The sequence below is a fragment of the Myotis nattereri genome (assembly GCF_964212035.1).
Source record: "Myotis nattereri genome assembly, chromosome: X".
NCBI lineage: Eukaryota > Metazoa > Chordata > Mammalia > Chiroptera > Vespertilionidae > Myotis > Myotis nattereri.
The window spans coordinates 114,055,510-114,078,532 of record NC_138078.1 but is presented as its reverse complement, the minus strand read 5'-3'; the positions used below and the strand labels follow the sequence as shown (position 1 = coordinate 114,078,532).

At 37.8% G+C, this 23,023-nt stretch overlaps 1 protein-coding gene across 1 annotated transcript in view; it reads right to left on the bottom strand.

The window, feature by feature from the left end:
- STAG2 (STAG2 cohesin complex component) overlaps positions 1-23,023 on the bottom strand; it is a 154,916-nt gene that overhangs the window by 77,857 nt on the left and 54,036 nt on the right. Inside the window, exons 2-4 of the mRNA XM_081115194.1 lie at positions 11,316-11,460; positions 5,971-6,049; positions 740-901 (exon numbers count right to left, since the gene is read on the bottom strand). Coding sequence (XP_080971320.1) covers positions 740-901; positions 5,971-6,049; positions 11,316-11,359 — 285 coding nt within the window. The 5' untranslated portion in view covers positions 11,360-11,460. The remainder of the gene's footprint in view (positions 1-739; positions 902-5,970; positions 6,050-11,315; positions 11,461-23,023) is intronic.

The following is a 23,023-nucleotide window of genomic DNA, read 5'->3' as shown; positions in this document are numbered from 1 at the left end:
ATAAATAAGATTTATATTTCAGTTAATTAGCAAAAAACTTAAATGGCTAGTTCTCCCTAACCCATCCAGGTGTGCCTTTTATTGATTTGTTAATTCTATGAAGGAAAAAAAAATTTTTCCCTATAGCTTTCATAAATTAAATAACTTTATTAAGCATGTATATTCTTTGAGTACAGTATTTTTTCAATATTTAAAAACCATATGGGTTTAGCATGCATCCATTATAAAATCTAAATGCTATTATCTTAAGATTATGAAGAAACAAAATTAGGATGATTTGACATGGTTATAACTTTTTACTCTTCTGTTAAGAAACAACACAAGTAATCAAATTTGCAATAGACAAGTGATCAAAATAATTCAGTTCACTAAAGAGGATAGTGGTTATATTATGTCACTCAACCAAGAATTCTATATTGGCAAAGGACTTCATATTTTGATGGCAGCTATATAAATTCATAGAAAATTGAAACCTCATAATCAGGGTTTATATCAGCATATTTTTGACCAAATAATTATTATATGCCGATAAAAGAAAATAATGCAATAGAAAATGATGTAAAGCACAGCTTAACAGTCTTAAGTATGAATATATATCCCTAGTTTTCTAACTAATTTGTTGCTTTTTTCAAATGATCAGTGTTAGAATTTTTTTAAACACAATTTGAAAAACCAGGGATATATGTTATATAATTCACTAAAGTTCAAAATAAATTGAGAAGAACATAATAAACATTACCTGCATAGCACTCTTGCCCATTTTAACAACTTCAAACAACATCATGTTTTCCACTCCATTCTGTTGGTGATGACCATTCATTCGGTTTGGACCAGAAGGAGGTTTTCCTCCATTTCCACTTTTGCCCTTTTCTGCTGGGCCCTTTTTGCCTTTTTTACAAGTCTGCACAAAAACACAAGTTGGTTAAGTTATATCACTATGTTTCAGAGTTCATATTAAAACTAAAGAAGCAGACCTGGCCGGCACAGCTCAGTGGTTGAGCATCAACCCATGAACCAGGAGGTCACAGTTCAATTCCCAGTAAGCGCACATACCCAGGTTTTGGGCTCAATCCCCAGTGTGGGGCATGAAGGAGGCAGCAATCAATGATCCTCTTTCATCATTGATGTTTCTTTCTCTTTCTCTCTCTCTCTCTCTCTCTCTCTCTCTCTCTCTCTCTCTCTCTCTTCCTCTCTGAAATCAATAAAAGTATATATATTTTTAAAACTAAAGAAGCAGCTGATGGGATACATAATCATGCTTAAACCTAAAAGGAAGTGGCATACATGTCATATAAAATGATATGGTTGTGCCCTAGCTGGTTTGGCAGAGTGGATAGAGAGTCAGCCTGAGGACAGATGGGTCCCAGGGTCGATTCCACTCAAGGGCACATGCCCAAGTTGCGGGCTCAATCCATAGTGTGGGGGTGTGCAGGAGGAAGTTGATCGATGATTCTCTCCTATCACTGATGTTTCTCTCTCTCTCTCTCCATCTCCGTTCCTCTCTAAAATCAATATATTAAAAATAATTTAAAATTATATGGTGTGATAGCCTCTTTGTGGTATCAATTTTTTCATTTATACTACCATGAACCTCACATGACATTGTAGTTAGCCTATGAACACTGACAAACTTCGTAAGGCCAAATTTCTACTCCTATTAACTGAGTGATCTTAGGCAAGTTACTTAACCATGCTGTGCTTCAGAGAGATTTCTAAAATGTAAAGTAAGAATAATAAAAGTGTGCCTACTTCATAGGGTTGCTGCTTTATCAAATAAGTAACTCATACTTAGTTTAACATTTTAGCTTAATACCTATTTTTAGTCCTTATAAATCATTAGAGTGCACTCACAAAAGGAATTCCAAACAGCATAAAAATAGGTGTATATCAACCTCATTGTCTGGGCCCTCCTCTGACACTTATTTATCATGAAAATTCAATTTATGTGAACACTATGGAAATGAAACCCCTTTATAAGAAAATTGTCAATATTGGGGGTGGGGGCTCCATAAATCAGTGAAAAGGTTGCCTATATGCCTAAGTAAAAAATACCTCCACAGCTTTCTATATCTTGTTATAGAAAAACAAGTCATTCCCAAAATCAGAGTTCTCATTCTAAAATGCCAGAATTATACTAAAAGCTTTACAGATTAGAATAGAGAATTTCCAAAGTCTCTTTTAGACCAACACATTTCTATGACATAGAGCAAGGGTTGGCAAACTTTCTGTAAAGTGCCAGACAGGAAATATATTCTTTGTTTATTTTTACAAACCTTTAAAAATGTAAAAATAAGTCTTAGCTCATAGGCAGTACAAAAACAGGCCACAGTTCACTGACCCCTTATCTACAGCCAGGTCTAAAAATTTATTTCCACTGACAACCTGTATGCTTATATACTTTGCTTAATAAAGGGTCCTTTCTCCTCCTTTAAGAGTCCAAAACCACTCTACTCTTAACTACTTCACAAACCTTACTAACAACTGAAAGAAATTACTGGTTAATTTACATTATTTCGTTAATGATATGCAGTCTTTGTGAACCCAAGTAATTAATTCTTAATTGTAGAATGAAAGGCTTTTGTCCCCAGTAAAAGGAATTTCAAAGATAAGGGTGAAAGAAAAGATCAACTAGAAAGAATACACTAGAAAAGTATAAAATGTTAAAGTTAATTAACATGGAGCTATATATTTGCAATTTATCTATCATATGCCTCAATATTCCCTGTTGCTATGAAAAACTAATTAGTACAACTGAAATGGCTCAGTGAATATGATGTGCTAGGAAAAATAATGTACACAGAGTGATAATACAGGAAAGTACAAGAAGTAAACATCCTAACCCAGTTTCAATCATTTAGAGGGAAAAAAGCTCTAAAAAAAGACTATGAGGTAGTATACTATAGTGCAGCAATTTTCAACCTTTTTCATCTCATGGCACACATAAACTAATTATTAAAACTATGTGGCACACCAAAAGCTGTATTATATATCTTGCTGATATGACAAAAATAATAATTACCTGCCCTTTTATTCCAAAGTGCCGTTTAAAAAATCAGGTGCCTATACTTGTATACAAGGATTTCTGGTACGAAGAATTAACCAATCAGAAATAACATTATTAGGCAACATGACCAGTAAGATGCAACTCTATTATATGATCTATACTAGAGTCCCAGTGCAAGAAAATTCATGCACTGGGGTGGGGGGGCTCCTTCAGCCAGGCCTGCACCCTCCTGCAGTCCGGGAGCCCTCAGGGGATGTCCAACAGGGAGCAGGCCTAAGTTGGCAGTCAGACTACCTTAGCACTGCTGTGGAGGCAGGAGAGGTTCTCCCCCACTACCACTGCTGCGCTCACCAGCTGTGAGCCATGAGCCTGTCTCAGGCCTTCTGCCTGAGTGGCGCTCCCCCTGTCAGAGCACACTGACCACCAGGGGGCAGCTCCTGAGTTGAGCGTCTGCCCCCTGGTGGTCAGTGCAAGTCATAGCGACCGGTCATTCTGCCATTTGGTCGATTTTCATATCAGCCTTTTATTATATAGGATATTTATGGTTCAAGACAGGGCATTCACATCAGACTGATATTGCTGTGTTTGCTGCTGCTGTTGTTTTTTATTTGACAATCTAAGGGTAAAGGGGTCAATGTCCCTGACTAAAATAGTCAGGTATTACATGTTCTAAACATTCTATAGCATACCAGTTGAAAATCACTGTTATGGTGGACTTAAAACACCTTCAACAGATATAGGCTCAAATTCTTTAACCACTGAGTTCTCTGGACCTTAGTTTCCTATCCATAAAATAAGGAAGTTTTCTAATCCACAAAGTTGTTCAAATATTAAATGAGATAACATGTATTACCAGAGTGCATGGAACATACATAATATAGTGCCAAACATCAAAACAGTTATTATTATACTCCTGATCTGACCCCTTACACCTCACTCATAGCAGTGGGTAAAGTTAACCAAACTATAGCACAAAAATTTTGGGGAGTCCTCTATGCAGTTGCCATTCTGAGTCTTGTCCCAATGTGCAAATTAAATCAAAGTCAAAAGTAGAGTTTCAGTTTTGCAAGATGGTTCCAAACAAAAATGTGGTGTTTTTTAAAAATACATTTTTATTGATATCAAAGGAAAGGGGAGAGGGGAAGAGAGATAGAACATTAGTAATGAGAAATAATCATTGATTGGCTGCCTCCTGCACGTCTCACACTGGGGATCAAGACCTCAACCCAGGCATGTGTGCTGACCAGGAATCGAACCGTGACCTCCTGGTTCATAGGTCGACACTCAACCACTAAGCCACGCCCCCTGGGCCAAAAATAGTTTTCTAATGAATAATCATACTACCCACTAGAATTATGGCTGTCTTTGGATAGTCATGAGTTAATATTTTTATTCATTCACACTTTCTCTCTCTCTCAAAACTTCTACTTTTAAGGGACTAAAAGAGCATATGAAATTATGAAACAAATGAAGTATGTGCACTCTAAAATAGTATTCTGACCTAACCAATTTGGCTCAGTTGTTAGAACATCGGCCATGGACTGAAGAGTTACCAGTTCGATTCTAATCATGGGTACATACCTTGGTTGCAGGTTCGATCCCCAGCTGTGGTCAGGGAGCAACCAACCCATGAGTCTTTCTCACATCAATATTTCTCTGTGTCTCTCCCCCTACCCTTCCACTCTCTCTGGAGATCAATGGGAAAAAAATATCCTCAGGTGAGGGTTAACAAAACAAACAAACAAAAACATAAAATAGTATTCTATGAACTAGTTAAAAATTATGTCCATACATAAAATGGGATGCTATGGCCCCGTCCGAGTGGCTCAGTGTTTGAGCATCGACCTATGAACCAGGAGGTCACAGCTCAATCCCCAGTAGCTGGTGTGTAGGAGGCTGCTGATCAATAATTCTCTCATCATTGATGTTTCTATCTCTCTCTCCCTCTCCCTTCCTCTCTGAAATTAATAAAAATATTTTTCCAAATGGGATGCTATGACATCATTAAAAATTACAGACAGAAAAAAATTAACCATAGGAAAGCTGCTGACAACATACCATTAGGTTTTATAAGCAAATTAAACAGTTTGCACAGTATGAATTTAAGTAAAATTCTATGTTCATGTTTATACATAGGTATTATGTACAAAAGTATGTTCACCAAAAATTTTAAAGAATAAATCACCATCATATCTAGCTTGGCTCAGTGGATAGAGCACTGGCCCCAGGACTGAAGAGTCCCGGGTTTGATTCTGGTCAAGGGCACATGCCCAGGTTGTGGGCTCCACCCACATTGGGGGGTGTGCAGGGGGCAGCCAGTTATTCTCTCTCATCATTGATGTTTCTATCTCTCTCTCCCACTCCCTTCCTCACTGAAATCAATAAACATATAAATAAGTCATATTTTGCACAATGTATTTACAGACACGCAGAGTCCAATGTACTTTCTAAAATAGCAAAATGATTTGACCATTAGCAAAGTTATCCAGAACCCTCAGGGTACCCACTCATATTCTAAACTTGTATCCTATTGACTCAGAATGTCACTTAACATTAGTTTTACTCATTATAACTACTGTCCACTCTAACCCATTAGATATAAACTGATTGTAGGTTACATTTTTAGCGTGCGTTAGAATGAGAAATTTACTGCTTTGCTTTATATTTGACTACTCGTGGGTAAATAAAAATAAAGCCAACAGAATATCACATTTAGCTTAGCACACTATGCTTCACAAAATGAACTACTAGAAACAACAATGTATTAATTTCTACTTTACAGAAGTGAAAATAGATAATCAAAAGATACTTGATCTAGACAGAAGCCCAGAAACCGCATGTGTTCAGAAGGCTTACCATACCAATCAGAAAAAAAGGCATTTTTAAGAGAGAAAACATCTGAGATATAACTAATACATATATAAAGGCCTTGAAAATCAAAACAAAGTCACATATTCTGTACATACTTTTCCTTTGCCTTGCTTTTGGTTTTTTCCTTCAATGTCTTCAAAATCTGTGTCAGAAGAAAAATGTGTTTCTGACTCCCTGTGACAGAAAGATAAGCAATTATTTAAAACCTTCCTTAGAAATATAGATGGAGTTTCTAACTATGGCCATATTTTCTAAAAGAAAGATTTGGTTAACTTATTACAAAACTCCATTATTAGCATTAAATGTAAATGAGATGATTTTCCAAATCATACCTTAGCACATTACCAAATATATAAAATTATGTAACTTGCCCTAGCCAGTTTGGCTCAGTCGATAGAGCGCTGGCCTGCAGAAAAGTCCTGGGTTTCAGTCCAGTCAAGGGCAAGTACCTCGTTTGCAGGCTTGATCCCCGGTAGGGTACATGAGAAAGGCACCAATCAATGTATCTTTCTTATATGGATGTTTTCTGTCTCTCCCCCTCCCTTCCACTTTCTCTAAAAATCAATGAAAAATTATCTTCAGTGCCCTAGCTGCTTTAGCTCAGTGGACAGAGCGTTGGCCTGCGGACTGAAAGGTCCCAAGTTCGATTCCAGTCAAGGGCACATGCGCAGGTTGCGGCTGGATCCCTAATAGGGGGTGAGCAGGAGGCAGCCAATCAATGATTCTCTTTCATCATTGATGTTTTTATCTTTCCGTCTCCCTTCCTCTCTGAAAGCAATAAAAATATATTTTAAAAAAAATATCCTCGGGTGAGGGTTAACAACAACAAAATTATATAACTAGCCCTAGCCAGTTTGACTCAGTGGATAGGTTTGACTCAGTGGATAGAGTGGTTTGACTCAGTGGATAGAGCGTTGGCCTGCGGACTGAGGGGTCCCAGGTTGGATCCCGGGCAAGGGTACATGCCTGGGCTGCGGGCTCAATCCCCAGTGGGGGGGGAGGGGGGGGGAGCGTGCAGGAGGCAGCCAATCAATGATTCTCTCTAATCGTTGGATATTTCTATCTTTCTCTCCCTCTCCTTTCCTCTCTGAAATCAATAAAAAAATATTTCTAAAAAAGTACATAACTGCCAAACCGGTTTGGCTCAGTGGATAGAGCGTCGGCCTGCGGACTGAGGGGTCCCGGGTTCGATTCCAGTCAAGGGCATGTACCTTGGTTGTGGGCACATCCCCAGTAGGGGGTGTGCAGGAGGCAGCTGGTCGATGTTTCTCTCTCATCGATGTTTCTAACTCTCTATCACCTCCCCCTTCCTCTCTGTAAAAAATTAATAAAATATATTTGGGAAAAAAAATTACATAACTAACTACAAAAACAATAATCTGAAACACAAATGTCTAAACATTTATTTTGTTAAATTTTAACCAAAACATAAAGACGAAACCAGTGGCTCTCTAAACTTTAACCCTAGGAACTATGGTGCTGTTATGATAGCTGGTTCCATTCTCTGATTCAAAGAATACGGTACTCAGGGAAAACTTTTTTTTTTTTTAATTTATATTAATTTTGTTGTTTATGGTCATCCGAGGATATTTTTTCCATTGCTTTTTAGAAAGAGTGGAAGGGGGGAGAAAGGGGGAGAGAGAGAGAGGGAAACATAGAGGTGAGAGAAGCACAGATTGGTTGCTTCCCGAACGTGTCTGACCAGGGCCAGGATGTAACCTGTACCCAGGTAGGTATAAGCCCTTGACCCATAAACAGACTCACGATCCTTTGGTGCATAGGCTGACATTCTAACTACTGAACCACACTGGTCAGGGTAGGAAAACTGTATTTTAACACTAGGTATTGCATGAATTTTATTAGAGAATTTTAGCAATATTAAAGATCCTCTTTCCTCTACAACCTCACTCAGAAATACTTCTAAATCAAGGTGTAACTATACAAACCATGTATTTCTGAAAGAATCCTATATAATAAAAGGATAATATGCAAATTGACCCTAAAGGCCAAACGACTGGAAGACCAGCCACTATGATGCACACTGACCACCAGGGGGCAGACACTCAACGCAGGAGCTTCCCCCTGGTGATCAGTGCACTCCCACAGAAGGAGCTCTGCTCAGCCACAAGCCAGCTGACAGCTGCGAGTGCAGCAGCGGTGGCCTCTCCCGCCTCCTCGGGCTGCCAGAGGGATGTCTGACTGCCAGCTTAGGCCCGATTCCCTGGGGGGAGCAGGCCTAAGCCGGCAGGTGGACATCCCCCAAAAGGTTCCGGGCTGTGAGAGTGCACAGGCCAGGATTGAGGGGGGTCACCGCCCCCCCCACCAGGTGCATGGATTTTCGTGCACCTGGCCTCTAGTATATGTATAAAACACTTTGGCAAACTAAATCATTTGAAACATAGTAGGGAAGTATGCTAATTGACCAAAATCCTTTATGAAGAGGTGGTAGGCTATTGTCAGAAAAACTGGTTCAAAGACTTCTGCATTATTTTGGAGTAGAAGGGGTGATTTTATAGAATATGGATATTCTTACACATACAGAAACAAAGTAATTTAAATGTACATGTGATGCTTCCTTATGTTAACATGGACCTAAATAATAGTAGCATGCCCTCATTTAAATCCTTTAAGGCAAGGCATACTTCCTATTTGGGTCACAATGGATTTTAGAATCAAGCCACACCCATAAAAGATAAATGTTTTACCACTCTAAATGTGCAAACCTAGTACCAGATTTGCTTAAAATATATGGATCAAAGTGAAAAGCTAGCTTTCAAAAGCTCGTCTTCTCTAACTATATTTCTTCTATTTCCATTTTTATTGCTACAATAACCAGTTGTCCAGAGGCTGTGAGGTAGGAGGAATACTTTATAAATCTAAAGTAATGGTTAAAATACTGGGGAGGGGGAGCAGGAGTTACTATTTATAGCACTTATCTACAAAGTAATTTAAACAATGTATTGAAGATAGTGGCAATTCTAACCGTGTCCTATAATGTTGTGAGGAAAGGGTGAATGACTACTATAATATTAACCCTGAAACTCTTGCCTGTTACATCTTAAGAAGATTGCTGTCATCAATATTTTTCTCAGCCAAACCGGTTTGGCTCAGAGCGTCGGCCTGCGGACTGAAGGGTCCCAGGTTCAGTTCTGGTCAAGGGCATGTACCTTGGTTGTGGGCACATCCCCAGTAGGAGGTGTGCAGGAGGCAGCTGGCCAATGTTTCTCTCTAATCGATGTTTCTAACTCTCTATCCCTCTCCCTTCCTCTCTGTAAAAAATCAATAAAATACATTAAAAAAAATAAAGATCCAAGGTTTAAAAATATATTTGTTTTCTCACATGCCTATATGGCCTTGCAAAAAAACTGAAAATGTTTTTAAATATCTTGGTATATAGTAATACTTCTTTCTTCCCAAGACATTTGTGGGATACCAGTTCTCTTAGCTCATTTACTACTGTAAGTCTACAAACAAACATTAGTCTTTACAATATTCCAATGGCCACAGAGTAATCAAAGGGTAAATTATGTCTTAAACCTCATCTCCAGGTTATCCCAATTAAAAGAATGAGCCATTAGAGTTTGATTACTAACTGGGAAAAACTTCCAAAGAATGCTGAATTGAGTAGTCAGTATAGGAGTCTAAAAAATCCTCAACCAAAGAAATCTTCTCTTGAACCTGTCTTTCTCCAGTGCTTTCCTCTGCTTTTAAAATCAAAACAACAACAACAGCATATCCTAGGTAAAATAGATATGTTTAAGAAACATATGCTTAACCTTTGAGTGACTTGAAATTTCACGACTGAATCTTTTCTTTACCCTAACCCCTATCTCACAAATACTATCTATTCTACCTCCAAAAATCAATTCCCTCTTATCTATTATCCTATTTCAGGCCCTACTTAAGATAATCAAAACAGTCAAAGGTCTGGTTTATAATACAAACCTTTTAAATCATCTCTAACCTTTAGTTAACATATAAGAAATTCATAAGATAATTTCATGATAGTCAAACCAAAAATTATTTTCTCAGATATCCCATAAACAAACAAAAAGAAAAATAAGACATTTTCCTCAAAAATCATAATATAGAGTCAATATACACTGGGATTAAAATCACATTAGCCCAGCCGGTGTGGCTCAGTGATTGAGCACTCACCTATGAACCAGGAGGTCATGGTTTGGTTCATGGTCAAGGCACATGCTTGGGTTGAGGGCTCAATCCCCACTGTGGGGCTTGCAGGAGGCAGCCAGTCAATGATTCTCTCTCATCACTGATGTCTCTCTCTAGTTCTCTCTCTCCTTTTCCAAAATTAATAAAAATATTTTTTTAAAAGAAAATCTATACACCATCAAAAGCAAACACTGACTACCATTATGCACAAGGATATCTGCTGTTTTTAAAATTTTTAGCAACCAGATTTTTTCAAATCAAGTCTTATAAAGACCCTTATAACAAATACTAGAGGCCCGGGCATGGAATTCATGCACTGGGGCAGGAGGGGGGGGGGGAGGTGTCTCTCAGCCCTACCTGTGCCCTCTCGGAGTCCGAAGTCTGGAAGCCCTCAGGGGAGCAGGCCTAAGCTGGCAGTCAGACATCTTTAGCACTGCCCCGGAGGTGGGAGCTCCCATCACAACCGCTGTGCTCGGCTCGTCAGCCATGAGCCCAGCTTCTGACTGGGCGGCGCACTCCCTGTGGGAGCACACTGACCACCAGGAGGCAGCTCCTGCGTTGAGCATCTGCCCCCTGGTGGTCATTGTGCATCATAGCATCCGGTTGTTCCACTGTTAGGTCAATTTGCATGTTACCCTTTTATTATATAGGATGGTATGGTATATGTATATGCAAAGTTAAAGGGACCCACAGCACTTTCAGTAGTTCTAATTCTTTCCAACATCATCAAAAATTAGAATAAAAGTTGAACATGGACTATAGGCAGCTTTTAAGACAAAAGTAAAGAAGCCACTTCATGCATCAATAAGCATGTAATTATTTCTGCAAAAATATGGAGCATGTCCCACCCTCCTAGATTTGTTTTAGTGTATCATCATTTGATCTCATAGTAGAAAGATGACATTACATCCTAAGTACTACTGCATGATAATCCTTTCTGAGAACACGTAACTTTTTAAGAATTTCATGACACTCCCTCAAAACAACTGCTATTATAAAACCAAGTGTGGATTCAACTGCACAGCAAAAATAATAAATTGTGCAGTATCTAAATTCTAAAAATAAGTTTAAAATGAAGTACAAAAAGCTCGGAATAATTACTGTTTCAGAGTCCAATGAGTATTAATATAAACTGTTTCAAAGTATACATACTTATGCTGTATCTTATGTATTAGATCTTCTCAAGCAGAAGTAATTTTAAGTGAAGTTAGTACATTTCCTATTTTGTGGAAAAACAAGTATATAAAAATCATCGTAATATACTTACTGTAGTAGATTAAAATCAGTTGGTATTTCTGGAGCTGCTATCATTTCTTTATCATCTTCTGGAACGCCCCAATGTCAGAAATATATTCATATATTTACGTGGGTAAAAATGATGGCTCGCTTCCTTCTTCTAAGACAGACAATTCCTTTAAAGGGGAGGAATGCCGTATCTATTATAAACACACCAAAAATATTGGGAAGGGTATCTACACGCAAAACCTAAATTCCCCTGTGCCTGCTACTGTGTTTCAGTAAATAAGGATTTCTTTCCCTTGAATTTGACTGCTCTTTCTAGATATGGATTTATTACAACTATTGTAGCCCCACGGTAGCAACAACAGACACAAAGAAAGAAGCTTGTATTACAGACAATTATTTTTAAAATTTGCTAAGATTCTCTAGTCTGGATTTTTTTTTAAAACATATACCCTACTAAGAACATGATGTGACTCTTTATTGGTCCTGAAATCCTTATGAAAAGTTTAAAACATAATGCAAGAAGTCTGAAAATTCTATAACTTTTGCTGGCAGTATACAGTACAGTCAAATGGAACAGATAAGCCCTAACCGGTTTGGCTCAGTGGATAGAGCATCGGCCTACAGACTGAAGGGTCCCAGGTTCGATTCCGGTCAAGGGCATGTACCTTGGTTGTGGGCACATCCCCAGTATGGGTTGTGCAGGAGGCAGCTGATCGATGTTTCTCTCTCATCAATGTTTCAAACTCTCTATCCCTCTCCCTTTCTCTCTGTAAAAATCAATAAAATACACATTTGTAATTCCTGAACTAATAAAGAATTTAAAGTTTAAAAAAAAAAAGGAACAGATAAAATTAAGCTATCATTTTGAAACACTATAAAAGCAGGTTCTTCTATAGAAGAAACAGTCCAAAGTCTTGCTTATTAATACACTAGAGGCCAGGTGCACGAAATTCGTGCATGGGGAGTGGGGGGAGGGGGGTTCCCCCCCTCAGCCTGACCTGCACCTTCTCCAATCTGGGAGCCCTCGGGACATCCCTGGCAGTTACACATCCCTCTCGCAATCCAGGACCTCTGGCTCCTAACCGCTCACCTGCCTGCCTGCCTGATCCCCCTAACTGCCCTCCCCAGATGACCTGGTCACCCCTAACTGCCCTCCCCTGCGGTCTGGTGGCCCCTATTAACTTTTTTTTTTATAATCTTATCCCCTTCACACACAATGGTATTTGACTTCCTTATTGGCTTCTCCCTCACAGAATTTTTCTCTCTCCTTTATGTAACACTTTTTCCTATTGACTCATCATTTATAAACTTTTCTTTCCTCATTTCCTACTTCTGTTCCATCATCCTTCCCATCTTTCTCCTACCCTCCTTCCCCACATTCCTTCTTTCCTTTATCTTTATCCCTCCCCTTTTCCTTCCTTCCCACCTTAATTTTTTTCTTCACTTCCTCCCTCTGACCTGCTTTGCTCCCTCCCCCATTTCTTCCTTCTTCCCATTCTCCTTTTAAGCTCTACCAGCTCCCCTTTAAAACTTTTCTTCCCTCCCTCTTTCTCTCTCATCCACATCCTTCTCTACTTACTTCCACTGTTTTAATATGTATCTACCTGCCTAATTATTCACTATCGTTTATCTTTTTCTTTTCTGACTCCTATTTTTAAAAACTGAACCCAGTACACAACTATACTTGATTTTCATTATAGCTCCTACAGTTCACTCATACATCCTCTTTCCTTCTAACTCTGCTCTCTACTGACTCCTTTATAAAGTTCTTCCCTCCCTCCTTCACTTCTTAAAGCTTTCGTTGGGGGGGAGGGGTGGTAACCCCCAGCCCAGGGCTCAGCCCCAGCCAGGTGTTCACCGCACCCCCCCTTCCCCTGCCTCCCCGCTGCTGTCCTGCTCCCATTCCCTGCCCAGGACGCCCAGCCCAGCGAGGGTGGCCAAGGCCCGCACTGCAGACCTCGGACCGTCCTCCACTCCGTCCTCCACTCCATCCTGGAATGTGGGCGCATCCCTGCCAAGGGCCACCACCGCCCTCCTCCTGCGTCTGGACAGGTCTCCATGCTCCTCACCGCCTGTGCCCCACCGTCGCCAGGCACACCTGCTCTGCACCCTCCCCGCGCCCCCCCCCCCCCCCCCCGCAGTAGCCACCTCCTTCCGCAAGCAGTTTCCTTCCCTTTTCCATTCCTGTGCCTATCATATCCTATCCTACCCCAGGCCTTGCACCTGCCTGAGCAGAGGGCGGGATTGCAGCCTGCTGATCCGGTTGTGATATGATGCCGTAATGGACAAATTTGCATATTTTTCTATTAGATTAGATAACCACTTCATGACTATACCACATTGTGTTGAATAGGAAAGGGAGAAAATGCTAGCTCTAATCTATTCCCTTTCCCTCAACGAACTTGTAATCAATTTAAATACCAATAACGTCATGTGGACAACAGTGTAAATTTGGCCATAGGAAGAGTATTATTTCTAGTTTTGAAGATCAACGATGCCGTTCTTAAATGAAAGAATGACCTAAGAGCAAATGACAAGTCTGTAACAAATAAAGAGAGATAAAATAGGCTGAGTCTAGAGCTTTTAATCTTACATGTGTAACTTTCTTTTATAATTTTCTTATGCTTTTCTTTCCAAATGAATCTAGGACTTGGTGGCCACCTAAAGAAAAAGCAGATCAGACTAAACATGTCCAATAATAATAAATGTTCAAATATCATATACTAATAAACTTCTAATGATCTTTCCAATAGAGCAGATGTTATACAAGAAACTGGTAATTTGGTTTTTCCATTAATTCTACAGCTCTAAAAACATCAATAAGTGGCTAGTCAAAGCACAGCATTTCCCAGCTCACTCTAATGAAGCTACTATTAATAACAAAGTAATGAGGTAGTAAGAGAAACAAGAGCTGCTAATCCACAAAGTAAGCCCTGAATAATCCAGGGTTGTCTATACCATCACTTTTAGCTTATTTTTTTTTATTCTAAAGAATAATCGCATTATAAAATCTTTATTTAGACGTGACTATTAGCATGGTCTTCTTCAAATAAATCATGGTCACAGGATTGCTCCGCAAAACCACTAACTGTTAATCTTATTGTAACCTAACAAGTTATCTAAATAGTACACCAGAATTCTGAGGCTTGCCATTACATGGGGACACACCTAGCTTCCTAAAAATCCAAACTTATTTGAAAAGAAAAGCATTGCCCTCACTGGTTTGGCTCAGTGGATAGAGCATGAGCCTGCGGACTAAAAGGGTCCCAGGTTCGATTCTGCTCAAGGGCACATGCCTGGGTTGCAGGCTCGATCCCTCATCATTGATGTTTCTATCTCTATCTACCTCCTACATCTCCCTTCCTCTCTGAAATCAATAAAAATATTTTTTTTAAAAAATAAAAAGAAAAGTATTTTTTAAGAAAGAAAATTTTGGTTTTTTAAAGAGAGCTGGAGAGGTATAGAGGTAAATAAGTTCTAACCAACACGTTAGGTTATCTAGATGGCAAGAAAGTGCTTACTCAGTTTGTCGGCCTACCTGTCCCCACTCTCTCTGGGCATTTTATAAAACCAAACTTGCTACATCCCTTAATATACAATTTTTAAGCAGACATTAAAGATAGTTCATAGCCCTAACCAGTTTGGCTCAGTGGATAGAGCGTCGGCCTGTGGACTGAAAGGTCCCAGGTTCGATTCCAGTCAAGGGCATGTACCTTGGTTGCGGGCACATCCCCAGTAGGGAGTGTGCAGGAGGCAGCTGATGGATGTTTCTCTCTCATCGATGTTTCTAAACTCTCTATTATCCCTCTCCCTTCCTCTCTGCAAGAAAATCAATAAAATATATTTTTTAAAAAAAAGATAGTTCATAGATATATTCTCCTAAGGACAAAAAGAATGTATAAGCTCTGAAAAGCAGAGTACTAAATAAAAAATAAGTAGTGTGATATACTACATTCCTCTACATAACACAAAATTTCTAGTGAACTAATTAGAAGTATTGTCAGGTCAAATTATTTTGCTCAGTATAAGGTTATACTAACATGTGCTTGGAAACTAGAAGCCAAAGCAAACACAAAAGAAAAATGGAATTTATAAAGATGTGAGTCTAGCAGACAAGGAGTCTATTTTTAAAAAAAAAAATACCACCTAATAGATTTAGAAAAAAAATATTAAATTGGCCAACTCTCTATTCCTAGTAAAATACTTGTTTTTAAAAAAGTTTCTAAATATTAAAAATCCATCCAACCAATTAAAAATATCCACCATGTGCCAAATGCAGTGCAGGGCACTAGGCATACGGTGGTGAAAAACGAGAGTAATAATCCTTGCCCTTATGGAAACCTGCAATAAATGTGAAAATATATTTATTACACCCTGACCGGTGTGACTCAGTTGGTTTGAGCATCTTCCAGTATACCAGAAGGTTATGGGTTTGATTCCCGGTCAGGGTACATACACCTTAGGTTGTAGGTTCCATCCTTGGGTCAGGAAGTTCTCTCTCACATCCATGTCTGTCTCTGTCTCTGTTTTTCTCTCCCTCTCTCTTTCCCCTTTCTCTGTTCCCCTCTATAAAAAAGACCAATAAGCCTATCTTTGGGTGAGGGTTTAAAATATATTTTATATTTATTTCTACAAGGCACCTAACTCTACAGCCACCTAATATTAAATAGAGGAATACTAAATTCCATGTGTCTGAATTCTCACTGTTTTAATCACCCGCTAAATAACCAATTTACCACCCAAACAGTTCTTCATTGCTCAAAATTATACATTAAAATAGCTTTGTAGTTAAAGGAGCCAGAACAATGGGTAAGTTAGCATTGGTGTGTGTGTGTGGGGGGGGGGGGGTTAAAAATGGAAACTTCATCTGCAGGAAGAGCTGAGAAATTTTCCCTTTTTATTTTAAATGTCTACAGCTGTATAAAAATACAATTTGCTTCCTCCAAAGGCTTACATTAAAAAATTTACAAGTAAAGACTTTAAATGTACTTAATACCATTTGACCTAAGTTAGGAAACCCAAAACTGTAAGAACATGTAATGCTCAATAAAAGTGTTAAGTTAAACAGGCAAACTTATCACATCATTTCTGGTCTACTATAGTTTATTAATTTTAAGAATATGCTCAAAGATCACAAGGTGGAGCTCTCACCTAATGCCAAGGAAAAACTTTTGAGATTTTTATCACATGTAGCAATTCTCTATAACTACTATAAAAGAGTTAACATTCCAACAGCTTTGGAGGATAAAGCATAGAAATGAAATTTGCTTTAACTCTCAACTACTATTTCCCTTTGCGGGAAAAATACATCCAAAAACAACTAACTTCTTTTTCTCCTTACTGAAAACTAAGGGAACCCATTTTATAGATAGGTTGCATAATACACTGTAAAACCAATTCCTTAGGCTCAAGTGTTCAGTATACAGCCATTAAAGGTTTTTTAAATACATTCATATATAATTACTGGATTAAAAAGGATTAGGTCATAATAGATTAATTCTGTATGTTAAATTCAAGTACACACTCTCACAAGTACTGCTTTTAATATAAACAGAGATCTAAAAAACTGAAACTTGATCACCATAACTTTTCAAGTTAGCTATAATGAATATATGTTTATAGTCTGTTACTCAAAATTTATACTCCAAGTTAAATTAATTCAGTAACAAAAGAACTTTCTACTTCCATTTCTATAAAATCTGCTGATTTCTTCATAAAATAATTGTTTCAAAGTTCTTTTAATTCAAGCCAAGTGGTCTCAAGACAGAAAATAAGAAAAAAACAAAACACAGCCTTCACTAAACAAGGTCCCTCAGAATTCACATATTATTCAAGAGTAATTAATTAAAACAATGAGCTAAATTCACATGTTAACACTCGTAAATAGTATACAATATGATATAAGCACAGTGCATTATTATTATCACACCCATTCACACTGGGCACCACTGGCTCACTGGCAGATTTCAAGTAATGGGCAGATTTCATAGCAAAGTGGATGAAGACAGGATAATCCTGCCTGGATTTCAAGAGAAATCCAAATATTTTATTTCACACAGTACTCTAACTGATTACATCAAAAACTTTCACATTTATTTATTCAAGGTAGTAGAAAGTATCTAACTGAAATATTCAGTCTATTAATAATTCTTATGAAGATGGATATACAATTCAATTAATAAACAATAATAAAGCCAAAGTGTACATTAAACAGCTTTATAGACAATGATGGGAAATTTTAATCTAAAATTTAGAATTGCAGTTACTAACCACAATTTTTTCATTTTAATATGACCACAAAATGCAGCATGCTACATCTTTAATATTTTTGTACCTTCCACTCCTGATTAGAAAAAGTTTCTAGAATTAGCATCCACGTGATAAAAACCACTAATCTTTCTACCTACTCACAGTGCACAATTCATAGACTTGAATTATATTCATGTTTAAGCTCAGAAATCAAATATACTTCCACAATGAAGTTTATGAAAAACAATATATAGTAGGTACTTTCCATTTCTTATTTCAGATCTAAGAGGCTGGTTCTTCATTTGTTAATTCTACACAATGTCAATGACAGGAAAAATCCGCATATGTTGTACTGTAAAATTATTTGAATTCTCTCTAACCTTAAGCTTTCCTAAATAAAGATTAAAACATGTAAATTATTTTTAATTAAATTGAAACCAGATAAAGACACTACAAAAAAACCTAGAGACGAATATTCCTGATGAATATCAATACAAAAACTCTTAACAAACTACTAGTAAACCATTCAATAGCACATGACCAAGTGGTATTTATTCCCAGAATGCAAGGCTGGTTCAACATATGAAAATCAATCACTGTAATGCACTACTTTAAGAGAATGATGGGCAAAAAAAAAAAAAAATCAATAGTGTGTTCATGGAATATTACTATATTAAACCAGTGATTTTCAATAGGTGTGCTGTAAGAGGCACAGTGGTGTGCCAAAAGAATTTTTAAAACATGTAATACCTCACCATTTAGTCAGGGGGCACTAACCTTTTCCCTTAGTTGTCAAATTTAAAAAATGCCAACACCATAGCCATCCAGTGTGAATGAATCAAAATTACACCTATTTTTTGTCAGATCAGCAAAAAATATATATTTTTGGGTGCGTCACAGAACTTTTGCAATTAGTTTGTGTGCCATGAGATGAAAAGGGTTGGAAATAGCTATAGTATTAAACAATGATGTCTTAAGACAAAAAAAAAAAACAACTTATGATCATCTCAACTGATGCAGAAAAAGCATATGATAAGATTCAACACCTTTTCATGATAAAAATACTAAACAAACTAGGAATAGAAGGAATGTAACCCAACATAATAAAGGCCACTTATGAGAAGCTTATGCTAATATCAGGAACAAAACAAGAATGCCTACTCTTATCACTTCTATTCAACACAATATTTTAAGTCCTACCCAAAACAATCAGGCAAGAAAAAGAAATAAAAAGACATCCAAATTAGAAAGGAAGACATAAAATTATCTACATTCACAGATGATATGCTATTATATGTAAAACCCCTAAAGATTACACACACACACACACACACACACACACGCGCGCGCACAAAAACCTGTTAGAATAAATAGCCAGCAAAGTTGCAGGATACAAATCAACATGTGCTTCTATATACAAACAATGAACAATCAAAAAAGGAAATTAAGAAAACAATTTGCATTTACAATAGCACCAGAAGAATAAAATACCCTGAATAAATCTAGCCAAGAGGGTGAAAGGCATACACTGAAAGTTACAAAACATTGCTGAGTGAAATTAAACAAAACACAAATAAATGGAAAGACACTCCATTCATGATTGGAAGACGTAATATTATAAGGATGTCCATAATACCCAAAGCAATCTACAGGTTCAACACAATCCCAAGAACACTTTCTTACAGAAATAGAAAAATTCATCATACAATTCAAGGGACTCCAAATAACTAAAATAACTTAGAAAGAAGGAACAAAGTTGAAGGCATGACACTTCCTAATTTCAAAACATATCACCAAGCTACAGTAATCAAAAAAAAAAATGTAGGACAGGCATAAAGACAGACATACAGACCAATGGAATACAATGGAAAGGCCAGAAATAAAACCTGACCTACATATTTAAACTTCTTTAAAAGGGCCCAAGACCACTCAATGGGGAAAGGACAGTCTCTTCAACAAATGGTGCTGGGAAAACTAGATGTCCACATGCAAAAGAATGAAACAGGACCATTCATTATCTCATACCATATACAAATATTAATTCAAAATGGACTAAAGATCTAAACATTAAGACCTAAAATTATAAAACTCCTGGGGGGGGGGGGGTTGGAACAGGGGAAAAACGCCATAACACTGAACTTGGCAATGGTCTTTTAGATAGAACAAAAAGAACAGTGTAAAGAAAGGAAAAATAAACAGGACTACACAGAAACTTTTACACATTAAAGGACACCATTAACAGAGTGAAAAGGCAACCTACAGAACGAGAGAAAATATGTGCAAACCATATGCCTGATACAAAGTTAATATCCACTATATATAAACAATTCCTACAACTCGACAACAACAAAAAAACCAAATAACATAAATTAAAAATGGGCAAAGAACTTGGATCAAAACCACGATGAGATACCATTCCACACCCTCTGGGATGGCTAGAATAAAAAAGACACAATAAAAAGTGTCTGCAAAGATGTGGAAAAATCGCCCTAACCGGTTTGGCTCAGTGGATAGAGTATCTGCCTGCTGACTGAAAGGTCCCGGGTTCGATTCCGGTCAAGGGCATGTACCTTGATTGCGGGCACACCCCCAGTAGGAGGTGTGCAGGAGGCAGCTGGTCGATGTTTCTCTCTCATCGATGTTTCTAACTCTCTATCCCTCTCCCTTCCTCTCTGCAAAAAATCAATTTAATATCCATGTACTGTAGGATTGTAAAACTGTACAACTACTATGTAAAACAACATGGAAGCTCCTCAAAAATTTTTAAAGAAAACTGCCATATGACCTAGCAATCCCCACTTCCAGGTATATGTCCAAAATAATTGAAAGCTGGGTCTCAAAGAAATAGTTGCAACAACCATATTCAAAGCAGCACTATTTATAATAGCCAAGAGGTAGAAGCAGACCACATGACTATCAACAGTTTAATAGGTAAACAAAACGTGATATACATACAATGAAATATTATTCGTCCTTAAGAAAGGAAATCCTATCAGATGCTACAACATGGATGAACCTTCAGGGCATTATAATAAATTTGAAATAAGCCAGTCAGTCACAAAAAGAGAAACACAGGGGTGGGCAAAAGTAGGTTTACAGTTGCTCATATGGAAAAAGATATGCAGGTAATGATTATTACAATGGATTTATTAACTGTTTTGTGTACTTACACTATACAGCTACTTTTGACCACCCCTACACTATATGATTCTATTACATGAGGTATCTAAATAGTAGTACAATTCAGACGAGATCGGGCGCGTTCAGGGTGGTATGGCCATAGACAATAGTAGTACAATTCAAAGAAACAACAAGTAGATTGTGGTTACCAGGGAGTGAGGGAGGTCAAAAGGGGGAGTTGTTGTTTAATGGGTATAAAGTTTCAGATTTTGGAGACAAAAGTTCCAGAAATCTGTTTCACAAAAAGATCAATTTACTTAACACTGCTGAACTGCCCACTTAAAAATGATTCAAATGGCAAATGTTATTTGGGTTGGGGGGGGGGGTAGAGTTTAGCACAATAAAAAATTAAATTTAAACCCCCTTTTATCAAGCAAGTTTCCCTCATGTCACACAAACTCACAAGATTTTACCAATCACCAATTACTGGACAATACCTTTCTACTAAAAAAGAATACTATACACCTTAACTACTGCTATCTTTTAAAATGTAAATCTACAAATGCTAATAAAGATTCAGCAAACATTTACTATTAATAAGAACCAATAAAGGGTAGGGGGCAAAAGTAGGTTTACAGTTGTTCATATGGAAAATAATACAATAAATTATAATGCAAGAATAAACTGTGTGTGGTACACCTAACACAATGGAATACCACACTGCTGTAAAAAACTCTTACTACTGGCAACAGCATGGATGGACCTGGAGAGCATTATGCTAAGTGAAATAAGCCAGTCGGAGAAAGATAAATATCACATTATTTCACTCATTTGTGGAATATAATGAACAAAAATAGATCCAGAGACACAGAAGCATCAGACTGTCAAACCTCAGAGAGAAGGTGGGGGGGGGGGGGGAATCAACCAAAGGACTTGTATGCATGCATATAAGCATAACCAATGAACACAGACAGTAGGGGAGTGGAAGTGGTTGGAGAGAGGTCAATGGGGGGAAAAGGAGACATATGTAATACTTTAAATAAAGAATTTAAATTTGAGCCCAACTGGCATGGCTCTGTGGTTGAGCGTCGACCTATGAACCAGATCACAGTTTGATTCCCGGTCAGAGCATATGCCTGGGTTTTGGGCTCGATCTCCAGTAAGGGGCATGCAGAAGGCAGCTGACCAATGATTCTCTCTCATCATGGATGTCTCTCTCTCTCTCTCTCTCTCTCTCTCTCTCTCTCTCTCTCTCTCCTTCTCTCCCTCCCTCCCTCCCTGCCTCCATCCCTTCCTCTCTGAAATCAATAATAATGGTTTAAAAAAAAATAAACTATGTTTCACATACAACTGTAAAATTACTTTTGCCCCACACAATATATTATTAAATGCAAATACAACATACAGTATAACTAGTGTTTACATGTATTAGGTATATTTTAAAGTATATTGCAGAGAACCTGAAACTACTATCTTGAATTTATAGTTATTGCAACTTTGCATTTAAAACATTTTTTGTTGTACCAATGATTTGTCTGCTAAGCCATTCAGTCAGGAAAGAAACTTCTCAATTAGAAAATTATTCTTTAGAAAACAATTTGTGATAATGATCCACTTCACAAGAAAATTTCTGGCGAATAATATAGCAAAATCTGAGAACATGTATAAGGAGATTCTTCATGTGCAAATATCTCCCATCTTATTCTACGGCCCAACCAGTATGGCTCAGTTGATTGAGCAGCGTCCTATGCATCAAGAGGTAACTGGTTCCATACCTGGTCAGAACACGTGCCTGGGTTTCTGTCTTGATCCCCAGTAGGGGTTGTGCAGGAGGCAGCTTATCAATGTTTCCTTTGATGTTTCTACTCTCTCTCTCCCCCTTCCCCTTTCTTTTCTCTCTCTCTCTCCAATCAATAACAACTTATTTTTGTAAAAAAGAAATATTTGGGCTGGCTGTTGTGGCTCAAAGTTTGAGCGTCAATTCCTAGTCGGGGCACATGTCTATGTTGAGGGCTCAATCCCGAGTAAGGGGTGTGAGGAGGCAGCCAATCAATGATTCTCATCATTGATGTTTCTATCTCTCTCTCCTTCTCCCTTCCTCTCTGAAATCAACAAATACAGTTTAAAAAAATATTTGCCATCTTATTTTATGATTAATTTGGCAAAAATGCTCAAAATGCTCTTTTCATCAAGAAAAACTCTCTACCATCAGCAATTATGCTTAGCATTCCTGATTAATATATTCCAAACAAAAAAGGGGAAAAAGTTTTCTTCTCCAACTGCTTCTTATAAATTATTCTGCTAATGTTTGCCAATTATCCTACTCATAACACTTTACTTGACTGTTTTACTTCATTATAT